Source organism: Gekko japonicus, unplaced genomic scaffold (assembly GCF_001447785.1).
Source record: "Gekko japonicus isolate JY-2015 unplaced genomic scaffold, Gekko_japonicus_V1.1 scaffold13, whole genome shotgun sequence".
NCBI classification, from domain to species: Eukaryota; Metazoa; Chordata; class Lepidosauria; order Squamata; family Gekkonidae; genus Gekko; species Gekko japonicus.
Window position 1 is genome coordinate 187294 of NW_015172553.1, and position 15525 is coordinate 202818.

The 15525-nt window shown below is 52.9% G+C and overlaps 1 protein-coding gene across 1 annotated transcript in view; it reads right to left on the reverse strand.

Moving 5' to 3' along the window:
- Positions 1 to 1284: 1284 nt before the first annotated feature.
- LOC107118778 (lysosomal alpha-glucosidase-like) overlaps positions 1285 to 15525 on the reverse strand; it is a 41397-nt gene continuing 27156 nt past the window's right edge. Inside the window, 12 exon segments of the mRNA XM_015421141.1 lie at positions 1285 to 2089; positions 4711 to 4857; positions 5479 to 5643; positions 7118 to 7216; positions 8765 to 8906; positions 9443 to 9591; positions 9934 to 10085; positions 10510 to 10643; positions 11625 to 11742; positions 12602 to 12686; positions 14859 to 14972; positions 15144 to 15254. Coding sequence (XP_015276627.1) covers positions 2027 to 2089; positions 4711 to 4857; positions 5479 to 5643; positions 7118 to 7216; positions 8765 to 8906; positions 9443 to 9591; positions 9934 to 10085; positions 10510 to 10643; positions 11625 to 11742; positions 12602 to 12686; positions 14859 to 14972; positions 15144 to 15254 — 1479 coding nt within the window. The 3' untranslated portion in view covers positions 1285 to 2026.

Sequence of the window (15525 nt, forward strand, 5' to 3'; positions counted from 1 at the left end):
TGAGCTCAGGGCCGATCCGGATCGCCTTGGGCGACCCAACGGCACTCCGCACCCTGCATGCTGCCTGAGAGGTACAGACCAATACGCTGCACGGTTAGTTCCAGGAGACTGGCGTCCCAGCATCCCCTGCGGCGTTGCAAGGGACCCCAGGGTGAACCCGACTCCAAGCACAGGCTTCCCGGTTGGCCAAATGCCCTGGATGCGTTCATGTGTCGTGTTTCAAACATGGTAGCGGCACTGTCTTGTTGCATGACAGACCGGAGGGCGCGGATCGGCGGCAGACACGGACCTCTGCCCTTATTCAGCCGAAGCCAGGTTACCGATTTTGGCCTCGCCGAGCAGGACTTTTGAGCACAACCTGAGATCCCCCCCCAGAAGGACTCAAGTGAGATCACTGGAGGGTACGAACCCCCTTTAGCCCGGGGGGCTTTTCCACAGATACTGGCAAGACTGACGGTTGAAGACTGGGCTGGTCAAAAGCTGTCTGCAGCCTGCCCAGGACTTTGGGGTGTGAACCAGGAACTGTAGGACGGGATTACACTTAGGGGCTGTTTCTGCTCTTCAGGTATAGATGGGGGGGAGATAAAGGGTGCTATACCGGTCCCTTTGATTGGCAACCAGTACATAAGAGGCCCAGATTGGTCGGGTAGGGCACAGACCAGGGATCCCCAACGTGGTGCCCTGGGGGTGCCATGGTGCCTCTCCACACCTTTCCTGGCTTTTGCCCAGCAAGGCTTCTGACTGGTCGCGGGAGACCTGATTGGCCGTGCGGTTCTTTTTTAAAAAACATTCTTTTGGCAGCAGGTGCCGCCCCAGCATGGAAATCTTCAGTGTGCGACTGAAGGTAAGCTGCATGCATGCGAGGAAAATATTCTTAAACAATATCTTTGTTTAAAAAGGCATCCTGTTAAACCGATTCTGTCTGAAGTTTTGCATAACGTTTTGCATAACGTCGCTCCCTGACTTTTGGCGGTTGGCTCCGCCTCCCGAGGCAGCCATTTTGTGGCTGGCTCTGCCTCCCGAGGCAGCCGTTTTGGGGAGCCGCGCCCACCCGCCCATAACAGAATTCCAAAAGTGCCCGCAGGCTCAACAAGGATAGGTTTAACAATGCTCCCTCTAAGCTGTGGGAGTCCTGTGAGCAAAAGTTCTACTTTGTGAGCTCCTGGCATTAAAGTTGTGAGTGAGCGGCTTGGCTGCTGCATGAATTAAGTTTGCTCTGGAGCCATCCTTCCTGAGCCGAGACAAAAATGTGTGAGCCGGAGGCTAAAAAACTGTGAGCTAGCTCACACTCACTCAGCTTAGAGGGAACACTGGATGGGGGGTACCTCTGGCCAAAGAGACTATGACTTTGGCCTGGTTGGATTCTCTGCTTCTCTCCAACTAAAGCCCAGTCTTCCCAGCTGAGTCCCTGAACAAACCACTGGAAACGGAAGGGTTGAGTTACAGCAATAAACCGTCTTGCCCCAAACTCAACGGGAAATACATTCCGCTGTCTCTTTCTTCCAGCTCTATTACCTGAGATCCCTTAAACTGGAACTACCTACATCTGTTTGCATCCGGGCCTTCGAATGGACGCCAAGTGCTCTTTCCCCTCTGAGAAACCGGCAGAGTCAAGATTATAGAAAGCACCGGTACCTTGTGGTCGAGGGTTACCGTACGAAAAATCTTACATCCCAAGGACTCTAACTTGGCGAACGCGACCAAATCTTCTCCCTTCCGGACAAAACCGCGAAGCCCCCGTCCGACAACTGGGCGGACCACGGGATGACTGGCGACGTGCAAAGGAGGCGGGTGGAGTTAAAGCGCAGAAGCAAGACGGGAGACTCGTGGCAGGAGATGCACAAGTGTGGCAGCGATGAGAGCCGGGGGTGTGTGTGTGTGTCCCTTCGAAGGCAGACGCAGGGAGGGGAAGCCACAGAGGTCTTCTCAGGGTGCCCCCCCCCCGGACCAGAAGATCCTTGCAGGCACAGACAGAGTGAGAGACCCTGCTTGTTCACAACAGTACGTTCGCACAACCGGGGCGACCTCACATCCATCGTATGGAGAATCCGTGGCTGAGGTTCAGCTGCAGGTTGCCCACAGAGAGAACCTGTGAAGAAAGGACGGGAAGCAGAGGTTGGTGGCAGAACCAGGCCATTCAGAGGCCTCTGTTCTTCCACCAAGAAGTCTCTATGGTAATTTGGGGGCAGTTACTCTGAGCCCCGACCTGCCCTGGCTGGTCGGGCAACGGCAAACTGTTCATTCCTTGCCCTGATGCGGATAGCCCAGACTAGCCCCATCTCATCATATCTCAGAAGCTAAACAGGGTTGGCCCTGGTTAATACTTGAACGGGAGACCTCCAAGGAAGTCCAGGGTTGTTACGCAGAGGCAGGCAATGGCAAACCACATTTGCTAATCTCTTGCCCTGATGCGGATATCCCAGGCTAGCCCCATCTAATCATATCTCAGAAGCTAAACAGGGTCGGTCGTGGTTAATACTTGGACGGGAGACCACCAAGGAAGTCCAGGGTTGTTACGCAGAGGCAGGCAATGGCAAACCACCTTTGCTCATCTCTTACCCTGACTAGCCCAATCACATCAAATCTCAAAAGCTAAACAGGGTCGGTCCTGGTTAATACTTGGACGGGTGACCACCAAGGAAGTCCAGGGTGGTCACGCAGAGGAAGGCAATGGCAAACCATCTCTGTTCATCTCTTGCCTTGAAAACTCTATGGGGTCACTGTAAATTGGCTGGGACTTGAGGGTACTTTCTACCACCACTCTGAGCACTGTGACCACCAAGACCTCCCTGTGAGGTCTTTGCTTATGGGAAAAATGGGTTCACCTTTAAACACTCTCTGTGTATATAAACTTGGTAGATTTCTGTTGCCTCCAGGAATTAAAAATTCCAAATCTCTCTCTTTTGGTAGAATGACCCAGGGTCTGGGCACTTCAGAGGACTATGTGGCCCTAAGGAAGGACTGTTCTTATTTCTGGGATAAGTTTAAAGAAAAAATTATTTCTTTAATAAAGAACAAAATAGGTTTCTGGTTATTTTGAACTGTTGGTGATGAAAGGAACTTGTAAATATAACTTACAAAGCTTGGTGTCACAGTCTCTCAAACTCCCGAAACTCCACTCTGACAGGCGTAGACACTCAGTCTAATCCCTGTCACTCATCTATATAGCCACACAGGCTGAACTGTTTGTCTTATTCACACAGAATACACTCAAAAACTATGCTCTCTTCAAACTTCACATACAGAATCACCTCATAGACACCCCTCTTCCCACACTCTCAGTCAGCAGCCAATCACTTGTCATTTGTCACCCTCTCACTCTTCTCATATTACTGCATTCAAACTAAACTTTTAAAGGAACACACACACCAAAACATGGAATCATTACACTCCCGATGACAGGTCACTTCACATTATACTACGTTATGCTATCACATTACATAGAATCTTTGCAGATAAATAAAGCCAGCTTCCAGGCCAATCTCTCCATCACATATCTGAGTGACCTCTGCAGCACTCGGTGGTGCGTGACACGGTTCCTTCCTTTCTGCACCCCCCTCCCCCGTTCGACCCCCTCTTTGGGGGGCAGCCAAGTTGGTGAATGAACCACAGTCTGGTTGGAGCAATCAGTGTTGTACGCACGGGCCCTAGTCCGGGAAACGTGGAAACAGCTCCCATGTGTTCCGATAATCTATGCCTATGTGTTTTTAATTGACCTCTTTTATAATGTTAAGTGTTTTTTAATTGTTCTAATGTTTTAATGTTTTCAGATTCACGGCCTTCAGGACCCTGATCAGGGAGAAAGGTGGCATTAAAAACTGTTTTCAATAAATAAATCGATGGGAGATTTTTCCTTCACAACAACCTACCAAACAGAAGAAGAAGAAGAGAAGAGATTGGTTTTATACCCCACCCTTCACTACCCGAAGGAGTCTCAGAGCGGCTCACAATCTCCTTTCCCTTCCCCTCCCCATAACAGACACCTGTGGGGCAGGTGGGGCTGAGAGAGCTCTCTCCAGAACTGCCCTTGAGAGAACAGCTCTGAAAGAACTTGTGACTGGCCCAAAGTCACACCAGCAGCTGCATGTGGAGGAGTGGGGAATTAAACTGGGTTCTCCCAGATTAGAGTCCGCGCTCCTAATCACTATACCTAACTGGCTCAAACAGTATGGGCGGTGCCAAGTGGGGCTTTTGCCCAACAAGGCTTCTGATTGGAGGTGCCAATGTTTAACAGTTGCTCTGGCGGCAGCTGCCAGCACAGCACAAGAATCTCCACTGTGTGACTGGAGGTCAGTGGCGGCAGCCATTTTGTGACTGGCTCTGCCTACTGCAGCAGCCATTTTGTGGCTGTGCCCAACACGCTGTATCAGAATTCTTGAATGGCGACTGTATGATTATGATCTATGCCAATAAAGGTTTTGAACTTGTATCAGAATTCCAAAGGCTCAAAAAAGTTGTGGACCCCTGAAATAGTTTAACTGAGAAGCTCTCTCTGGCTCAAGGTCACCCCATCCCGAAGAAGATCTGAACCTCAGTTGATCTAAATCTGGCCATACTCGGGGATCCTACCTGTCCAACTACTGGCTTCTAAGATCCTGTGGCCGAATGGCAGCTGATCACAGAAATCCACGTACGGGCTATAAAGCTGAAAGCCTGAAAAACCAACCAGGGTCTCCCATGGGGGAAAATGACACCTCGATGGTGGATCACCTGGTTTTCCAAATAGGAGAAGGGTGTCTCCTTCCCGTTGACGGTCACGCTCTTTGGCTCATTCTGGACCCCGTAGACTGTCAACTCCTCCACGGTGATGTAAGTCGCTTCCACGTTGGAATGCAGGACAGTGGAAAGGAAGGTGTTCTAGACAAACAGGAGTTCACAGGAACACATTAATCTGCTTTATACTGAATCAGACCTCCTTTCCCTTCCCCTCCCCACAACACACACCCTTTGAGTCAGGTGGGGGCTGAGAGAGCTCTTTTGAGGACTGCTCCTGAGAGAACAACTCTGAGAGAACTTGTGACTGACCCAAGGTCACACCAGCAGCTGCATGTGGAGGAGTGGGGAATCAAACCGGTTCTCCCAGATTAGAGTCCATGCTCCTAACCACTACAGCAAACACGAAGATCATGTTCTATGCCCCAAATGCAAATTGCATGGGAGGTTCCTGGAGCCTCAATTTTCCCCAGGGCTGTGCAGGGAAAGGACAGAACGTTGAACTCTTTAACCTCCAACTCAGAACCGGGCTCCGGGCTTCATTACTGCCTTTTCAAAGCGGGGGGGGGGGAATCATTTTTCTCTTTTCAAAGCTGGGAGCCCAGTTTCAAACAGCAGAAATGGAGTAGAGATTAAATGGGTAAACGCTCTCTTCGGACCACACGTGGCCCTGCGGCAAACTGAAGCTCGACAAATCCGCCTGTGGACTTTTTATCGACGGAACGGATCACCTCGTCTCTCTGAGCCCAAAGAGGGTTCTCTTACCTGCGTGACGTTGAACACCAGGTAGGAATAGTCGCCCTTCTCAAAGGTGTCCAGGCTCTCGCCGTCATCCCAGTACAGGTCTCCCCAGGCGTTGGCGTTGGGCGACAGGGCTGCGATCAGGCGCAGGGGGTTCCTGCGGCTCGCCGAAGTGCTGGTGGCTGGTTTCTGGGAGATTATTATTCGTTTTTATGGATCATATGGCAGAGTGACACACAGGAAGCGTATGATTATATAAGATACAGAACCAAGTTGATACAACGGGATTTGCAGACCAATTGGGCAGTCCCACTAAATACTAATATAAACGCCCATCCTCGGTGGATTAGGCACAAAAAAGGAGAGTGCTGTTCTCACGGGGTGATAGGAGGAGGGGCGGAGATAGTAGGCCAAGCGGTCTGGCACCAACGAGGCATCTTTGCGCCACAGGATTAGCGGAATGTTTCACGGTGCACCACCAACGCCAACAGTTGCCCAGGACACTAAGCAAGAGGGTCGACATCTGGTGGGCACCTGCAATGAGGGACCCCTCTGAGGTTTGCAGGAGAGCTCAAGACCCCCCTTCCCCCCCAGTGAACCCCAATGAACCCACAGAAGACCCCTCAGGGGATAGAAAAGAGCCAGAATCCAGCAGCACCAGAAAGACCAACAAAAGACCAACAGGCTAGGAATTTTCATAAGTCACTGCTCACTTAGAATCATAGAATGTTAGAGTTGGAATGGACCTTACAGGTCATCTAGTCCAACCCCCTGCACTCTGCAGGAGCACAGCCGAAAGACAGCCTTACAGCATACCCAAAAGATGGTCGTCCAGCCCCCGCTTGAAAGCGTCCAGCGGAGCATCCACCACCTCCCGAGGCAGTCTGTTCCACTGCTCAAACTACTGTGACTGTCAGGAAGTTTCTCCCGATATTTAGCCAGTAACGACTCCCTTGTAATTTCCACCCATCAGATCTAGTCTTGCAATCCAGAGCAAGAGAGAATAGATCTGCTCCACCTTCTACATGACAGCCCTTCAGATATTTGAAGACTGCAGTCATGTCCCCTCTAAGCCTTCTCTTTCCCAGGCTAAACATACCCAAGTCTTTCAGCCTTTCCTCGTGAGACTTGGATTCCAACCCTCTCACCATCCTGGTTGCCCTCTTCTGGACACGCTCGAGCTTGTCAACGTCCTTCCTAAAATGTGGTGCGGGCAGGGCTCTTTTTGTAGCAGGAGCTCTTTTGCATATTAGGCGACACACCCCTATAATGTAGCCAATCCTTCACAAGCTTACAGTAGCCTCTGTAAGAAGAGCTCTGTAAGCTCTTGGAGGATTAGCTACATTAGGGGTGTGTCGCCTAATATGCAAAGGAGTTCCTGCTACAAAAAGAGCCCTGTCAGCAGCCCAAAACTGGACACAGCACTCCAGGTGAGGCCTGACCAGAGCAGAATAGAGCGGAAGTACCACCACTTCTTCAGATACTCTTCAGACTCCTCCTCTTTCCTACAGACTCTTGCGCCTTTCTTTTCTATGGACAGGCTAACCCGGCTGCCCGTCTTGGCCTGACCCCCCGGGGGGGGGGGTGGAGGGTTGTCTAGCAAGTCTGTTCAGGAGCCAAGCCTCCCGCTGGCAGGAATGGGGAGGTGGCGGATTCATCTCACCTGAGTGGGCAGGATGGTCCCCTCGCGGAGGTGTACGTTGATGCGGTCCAGCGGTGCCTCCATTTTGAGGTTCTCCCCGCTGCTGTTCACTGGGGAGCCCTGCGGGGGGACAGCAAGGGCCCGAGCGGTCAAATTGGTCCCAAGAGGTTAAGAACATAAGAGGCCTGCAGGATGTGACCCGTGAGGGTCCATCTAGTCCAGCATCCTCTCTCACACAGAGGCCAACCAGTTCCTCTGGAGGGCCAACAACAGGGCATTGAAGCCAAGGCCTTCATAAGAACCTGCTGGATCAGACCAGGGAGGGTCCATCTAGTCCAGCAACCTCTCCAGTTTGGTGTAGTGGTTAAGTGCATGGACTCTAATCTGGGAGAACCGGGTTTGATTCCCCACTCCTCCACCTGCACCTGGCTGGATGACCTTGGGCAAGCCATAATTCTGGCATAGCTGTTCTTGAAAAAGAGCAGTTTCTGTCAGAGTTCTCTCAACCCCATGTACCTCACAGGGTGTCTGTTTTGGGGAGGGGGAGGGAAAGGAGTTTGTAAACCGCTCTGAGAACACCTTTGGGTAGTGAAGGGCGGGGTATAAATCCAATCTCTTCTTCTTCTTCTCTCTGCTCTGTTGTTGGCTGTCCAAAGGAACTGGTTGGCCACTGTGCGAGGTGGGATGCGTGAACCGAAGGCAGGGGGCGCCGGAATCACCACTGGGTTTTGCCCAAAGCAGATCCGTAGCTAACGCGGGGCCCACGGGGCCCTGCCTTCTCGTATTTCTTCTGGGCCACCTCCCTTCCGGCTGCTTCCCTCCTGGCTTCTCGAGGTCCGGATCAGCCCAGCTGTAGAGCGGATCAGTTTCATTCCTCCCAGCCCCTTAAGCGACGCATGCGCTTTGGGACTTCGTGATTTAAAAAGCGGCAGAGCGAGAGGCGTGACCGGCTGCCCCGCTCCTGGTAGATACGGACGGCCCCCCTCCCCCAAGCCCACCTCAAACGCATGCGGTGCGGCCTGACGATAGGGGACGTTGCTTGGAAATAAGACCTCGGGCGATTCTGCATCTAACATTCCCTCCACATTTTCTCAGCGGGGAGGTAAAAGTGCTGGCGGAGTCAACAGCAGCGGACCCGGCGGGGGCAAGGCGTCCCGGGGGAGCCGTCCATCTGGGGAGCCACCTCCTGTCTGTCCATGTCAGTCCACCCCAACAGGGAGGGAGGCGGGGAAGCTCAGCAGGGCGCTCGCAGGTTTCCAGTCGCCCAGGGAGGCGGAGGGAGAGCGCCCCGGCGCGCCCGCAAGACCCGAGGGTTCATCTGCGGTGCGAGGGCTGTCCCTGCAGTTGGCGGCGGTGCTCTCCTCCCCCCTCAGTTGCAGCCAGTTCCACCAATTAAATCAAAGTTAATTGAATTAACTTCTGATTTAATTGGCTGGTGGGGCCCCCCGGCCCCCTCCCCCAAAACTCCTTAGCTACGGAGCTGGGGCCCCAACATGAAATCCGACATCCATTTGGAAGGCCTCTCTCAAGCAAGGCTTCTGCTGGATTTTGAGGGACATTCAGAAGCATTTCAGGAAGACATCGAGGGGAGAGCCAAACGTCTCTCGGCAAAGCCCACCCACACGGCCAAGCAGAGAAGTCAGGCCAGTGCAGTCGAGCCGTCCTTACCGTGTAGTAATCGTACCAGACGCCTCTCGGGAAGTAGCCGATCACGGAGTCCACGCCGGGATCCAGCACTGGGGTCACCAACAGGCCCCTCCCCCACAGAAACTGCTTGTCTACTGAGTAGGTGGCCATGTCTTTTGGGAATCTGGAATGGGGAAAGAAGAAGAAGAAGAAAAAGAAGAGATTGGATTTATACCCCGCCCTTCACTTCCCAAAGGTGTCTCAGAGCGGCTTACAAACTCCTGTCCCTTCCCCTCCCCACAACAGACACCCCCTGTGAGGTGGGTAGGGCTGAGAGAGCTCTTAAGAGAACTGCCCTTGAGAGAACAGCTCTGTGAGAACTTGTGAAAGACCCAAGGTCCCCAAGCTGGCTGCATGTGGAGAAGGAGCGGGGAATCAAACCCAGTTCTCCCAGATCACAGTCCGCTGCTCTTAACCACTACACCAAAATGGGAAGAGACATCCCAAAGGACTAGGCAGTGGGTGATGGGAGAGACCTGTGGCGCTGGGCTGTTGCTGCCAGTCTGAGTGCTGCCAGTCGATGGACCGAGGGTCCGATTCAGAATAAGGCAGCTTCATGGGTGTGCTTGTGTCCCTTTCTACCACCTGTCATGGCTTTTACTTCGGCCTGAGTTCCTCTCACCTGTGCACGAGCTGCCCCACACAGGTACCCCCACTTACTCAAAAAACAATGGTCGGGCGACGGTGTCACCTTGCAGGTGTGCCCGGTGGAAGAGGGAATAGAGGAACGGCAAGAGGGTGTAACGGGTCTCCAGGGCCTCCTTCATGGCGGTCCGTGCTGCAGGGCTGAACACAGTGGGGTCCTGGGCCTGAACATTAGAGAAAACGATTCAGTCCGAAAGAGGGAACCGTATGCATGGCATATCTGAGGCAGAATCCTTCTCGCAAACAACTGTGCCGCACATCGTAGAGCCCTGAATCCAGCCCGCTTTTCCAGACATAACGTTTAGCCCTGCTATCGAGGGGTGGAGGCGGGGAAACAGCCACAGTATTATTAAGGCCGTGCCGAACTTCCCATTCGTGCTGGAATTTGCACAAAAAATTCGCACACCGAAAGGCATGCCTGAGCGATCTGGTGTCTGGGGGGGGGAATGACCTCCTACAGGTGGTGGAGAAGGAAGAAACATGGGCGTGCACCTTTCGGCCCTTACCTTCCCGCCCATGGTGTTGTGGTTTCGTGAGAACGGATAGAAGGCGCCGAGCTGCATCCAGCGAACGCACAGCTCCTCGGAGGGAGAGCCCCAGAAGCCGCAGATATCAGCCCCGATTAGCGGGACTCCAAAGAGACCAAAACTCAGTAAACCTGCAGGAGGAAGTCCAGGGAGGAAATGAGGAAAGCAGGTAGTCGTGGTGTCCTAGCGAGACACTCGACTCCAACGTCTGTCTACAAAATTCTATCTTAGAGACCAACGAGATTTTCGGGGAAGAGCGCTCGAGAATCAGAGCTCCGAGCGTTTGTCTCTCGAAAGCTCATACACCGAAAATCTCTTTGGTCCCTAAGGAGCTACTGGATTCGAATCTAGCTATTCTAATACAGACCAACACAGCCACCCTCTGAAACTATTTGCAGAATTCTAGGTTGTCTGCCCCGGACCCATCATCTCACTTCTGGTTGGAATCCCAGCATAAAACGATAGGAGAATGAGTTACCGCTGGCCTGTCTTTCTGGAGAGCTACGCTGCCGTGTTTGAGGAAGACTGAAATATATGCACGACATACGTACAGACCTGGGATAGACCAGAACATGTCCTTCCACTCGCTTCGGTTGTCTCCGAGCCAGTGTCCCGAATACTTCCCTTGGCTTGGGAAGGTGGAGCGCGAGATGACGAAGGGCCGTTTCCCTCGGATTTTGATTAAAGCGCTTGAAAGATACAAGCAGAGAGAGCATGTGGATGAAGACCCTCAACCGGAGGTCTATCAGAATAAGGTTCTCCAACTGAAGAGTGCTGCTTGTCTACCGAAACAAAGAATCACCGAGGGATAGACCCTTCCATGGAAGAAAGCTTTAGGGAGCATTGTAAGAACCAAGCCAGACCAGGTCTCGCCTCTGATAGGCCCTCCAGGGACAGGAAGTGAGCAAATCATCCCCTGTGGGTGCAACATCTCCCCTCTGGTAGGCCTCCGAGAACAGGAAGCTTCCCTTATGGGGACAACATCTCCTCATTAATAGGACTCCAGGGACAGGATGTGACCAATCCATCCCTTGTGGGGGCAACATCTTCCCTTTGGTAGGCCCTCCAGGGAAAGGAAGTGAGCAAACCATCCCTTTTAGAGGCAACATCTCCTATCCGGTAGGACCTCCAGGGACAGAAAGTGACTAGACCATCCTTTATGGGGCAACGTTTCTCTGGAAAGGCCTCCAGGGACAGGAAGTAACCCAACGATCCCTTGTGGGGGCAACATCTCCCATCTGGTAGGACCTCCAGGGACAGGAAATGACTAAACCATCCCTTATGGGGCAACGTTTCTCTGGAAAGGCCTCCAGGGACAGGAAGTAGCCCAATGATCCCTTGTGGGGGCAACATCTCCCACCTGGTAGGCCCTCCAATGACAGGAAGTGAGCAAAACAGTAGCATGGCAAAGGAAGTGACCCAACCGTCCCTTGTGGGGGCAACATCTCCCTTCTGGTAGGACCTCCAGGAACAGGAAATGACTAAACCATCCCTTATGGCACAACAGCTCTCTGGAAAGGCCTTCAGGGACAGGAAGTGACCCAACTGTCCCTTGTGGGGGCAACATCTCCCACCTGGCAGGCCCTCCAATGACAGGAAGTGAGCAAGATGGTAGCATAGCAAAGAAACGAGAGGTCTGCTGCCGATAGGTGCGGGCACGGGCCATTCACCTGGCGGTGGCTTTGGCTTCCATCAATCCGTAGAGGCTGTGGAGGTTGTAGTGAATGGAGGTGCTTTGCCTGGCCGAGGCACAGATTGTTCTGGAGAAAAGGGAGCCTCCCGTTACGGCTACAGGAGACAGAGGAAAGCTGATCAGGAGAGGAGGATGCAGCAGAGGACCGGCGCCATTCTCCTGAAACACACTCTCCCACTGTTGCCCCCCAAGCACCAAGAAGACAGAGCATCACTGCCCCAGACATAAGAACGTAAGAGAAGCCATGTTGGATCAGGCCAGTGGCCCATCCACTCCCACACACTCTATCACAGTGGCCAAAACTCAGGTGCTGTTGGGAGGTCCACCAGCGGAGCCAGGATTCCAGAAGCCCTCCCACTGTGGCCCCCCAAGCACCAAGAAGACAGAGCATCACTGCCCCAGACAGAAGAACATAAGAGGAGCCAATGATGGATCAGGCCAATGTCCCATCCAGTCTAACACTCTGTGTCATACAGTGGCCAAAACCCAGCAGAGCCAGAACTCCAGAAGCCCTCTCACTGTGGTCCCACCAAGCACCTATAATACAAAGCATCACTGCCCCAGACAGAGTGTTCCATCTATACCTTGTGGCTAATAGCCACTGATGGACCTCTGCTCCATATGCTTATCCAGCTCTTCTGCAAGCTGTCTATGCTTGTAGCTGCCACTACTTCCTGCAGCAGTGAATTCCATGTGTTAAATTACTACCATGACAAATTATCCTATTCAGGGACTGCACTTTGAGGAGTGATCCTAAGGAAGTCTACTCAGAATCCAGTTCAGGGCCTTACTCCCAGGAAAGTGTACTGAGGATGGTGCTTTCTGTGCAAACAAAGGCTTTTGAATAACTCGCTGGCTAAACCCATCGACAACATTAACGTCTGAAGTTGTTTGCAAATTCGGCGCGAAGCACAAAAACGGCAGCTGCAGAGTTTACGGGATCTCCTGTTTTACCAGGCACGTAGGGGGGTCTGTCCAGTTCTCCCTGGGAACAACCTTCCTGGGATCCGTCCAGAAAGTTGGATGGCTCGTTCATGTCCTGAGTAAAGAGACAGAGAGGGATTAAAATGACAGCCATTGAAAGCAACTCTTTCCTTAAGCGGAGGTCACGTGGTGTCACGGGCTGGGGTGCCAGTCAAAGGGAGTCCAGAACAGGCCAAGGTCAGGAGCCAAGAAGACAGTGCAAAGTCCAAAGCCAAGCCAGGGTCAGGAGCGAGGATCACAGAGCCAAGTCCAAAGCCAGGGGGGCCGAAGGTCTAGGTGCAAGAGCCGAGCCGAAGTGGATGCAAGCAGCATGAAGCTGACTCGTTGCTTCCACGAAGAGTACTGCCCAGAGTGTGGAGTTAAATGCTGCTACCAGTTAGCCAGCTGCACGATTGCCCAGGCTCCTGTTAGAACTCTGGGCTGGCCGAGTGTCTCCCCTGTAGCCTGGCCTCTCTTCGCCTGCTTGCTAAGTTTTGTCGCAGTCGCTCCCTTAAACGAGTCACACGTGGGGGTGAGTCAGGAGGACTTTCAGCTTGCAATTCTTCCCCCTTATCTGGGCCCGGTGTGAAAAATGCTGTTACAGGCTGTGGAGAAACGCCATTTTATGTATACATTTAAGTTGGTGTGGGCCAGATAGGAGGGGACCATCAAACCTGAGGTAGGCCTTGGCCTAGCCGCCTCCTCATTCCCCCCCCCCTCCTGTCTCCAGCCAGCAGTCAGAGGGCAGCTCCCTAGAGAGGACAGGAAGTCCATCAAGGCTGTGAGGAGATCTGCCCCAGAATGCTGCAGGAGGGAGAGGGACTTCCTGGGCGGGAAGGGCTGTTTGATATAGTGGAGCTTTTGGGCGGGAAACCGGTCTGTGAGAATTGAGGTCAGTCTGCCTGAAGTCTGGAGCCAGTCAGGCTGTCGGCTGGAGACTGCAGGAGGCAGAGGCCATGTTGAGAGTTGTGTTAATCTAACTTCCTCCAGTGAAAACAAGTCATGTGCCTGCCCTGCAGACCATCTAGACAGGGTATGTGTAGTGAAGGGAGAGATGGAGCGATTTATTATCCACCTTTATTTTGATTCTTCAGTTCACTCTTAATATGCCTGTATATAGTTGAGTGCAGGGGTCGTTTCGTAGAAAAAGAGCTAGGGGAACTCATTAGCATAACTCATTAGCATATGTCACACCCCCTGACATCACCGGAAGTGTGTCATAAGGCCACACACCCTGCCCCTTACCTCACCCGGGGGAACTGTGTTCCCCCGCGTTCCCCCCCGAAATGACCTCTGGTTGAGTGTTTTCAAAATAAATTCTTTTACTGTTGACCCTGAGAAGTCCCTCTGTACCACATAGTTCCCCCAGCCGCTTGGACACGCTAAGAGTGGGTTGGGGACTCCCTGAGGAGAACAAGGGCAAAATGGTCAGTTGCCAACTCTCCAGGGGAGCCCCAAAGATTACCAGGAAGCCCCGAGGTGGGTTCCTAGCAACAGCAGAGGGAGGTTAGGAGGCTGTCCCGCCTAACCAGAGCCCAAGACAGGGACAGTGGTGGCAGCAATACCCGGAGGCAGTGGTGAAAAACTGCCCCTTCAGGTGCCAGGTCAGACAAAGGAGGGGTGGGCAGAGCGGGGTCTGCCAGCTGATGCGGGCCTGTTCCGCCACACAGGCAACTGCCAGCTACCCTCCTCTGCTGCTCCAGAGGGGCCAACTGTGGTTTCTTCAGGCTCTGTCAGCTCTCCCTCATCCACACCCATGACAAGTGGCGAACACTGGATTCTGTCCCTCAGCTAGCAGGATCCTCCCCGGCACAACATTTCGAATTCCCAGAGGGCTTCCGGAGCGCCTTCCCTAAAAGGAAGCGCAAAAGCGTCTGGGGCTTTTCAGCTCAAAAACTCAGCAGGGTTAAAGGCGTGGGGGGGGAATGACAGAGCAGGGGGTCCCCATTCTCCATGATCCTGCAGGAGCCTTTGGAAACCTGACACAGGGCGGTGGGCTCCACCCACAAAATGGCTGCCACAGGAGGCACAGCCAGCCACAAAATGGCCGCTGCAGGCCCAGACCTGGATAGCTCAGGCAAGCCTAATCTTGTCACAACTCAAAAGCTAAGTAGGGCCGGCCCTAGCAAGTATTTGGATGGGAGACTTCCAGAGAATACCAGGACTGGGAGACCAGAGGCATCTTGCGCCACTCAGACCCCCCCCCCCCCCCCCCCCCCCCCCCCAGGAAAACCTGAATGAGACTTACAATCCAAACGCCATCAAAGGGAACTTGGGCGTGGAAATTGTTCAGGTTCTCCAACCACCACTGATGAGTGTTCGGGTTCGAGAAATCGGGGAAAGCAGTGAGGCCAGGCCAGACCTAGGAGAATGTTAGAAAACAGTGTGTTGGTCAGGCCAGAATGCAACACCCATTTGCCTCAGTAGAATTACCTGGTGTTTGTTTTTTTTAAAAAAAAAATCCCTTAAAAGGGCTGAAAATATCCGCCAGCTAAAAACCCCAAGTAAAGGTGCCCTATGGCTTCCCTCTCACCTGCCCTATCAGAGGTTTCCCTTCGGTAGTGTTGATGAATATTCCACGCTTCAAGCCTTCATCATACGGCCAATAAGAGCCTGGGGGATACGTGCTACTAATCCCCGGATCCTAGAAAAGGGGAAGATTTAGAACTGCGTCAAAGAGAGCACACCCAACAGGTTTTTTAGAAGGTCGAGACAGAAGAAATCTAAGATCTGGTTTGGTGCACCTCACAGGGCTTTGGTCAGCTATTCCAAGGGGGGGGAAAGGAAAAACAAAGAACTGACTAGGTTATCACAAGCCTCTTGGGTAAACCTCGCAGCTCAATGCTGTTTGCTTGGGAGCAAGTCTTGTGTTACTCGGGGGGGGGGGGAGTGCTTTGAAGGGGTAAGAGAGGAAA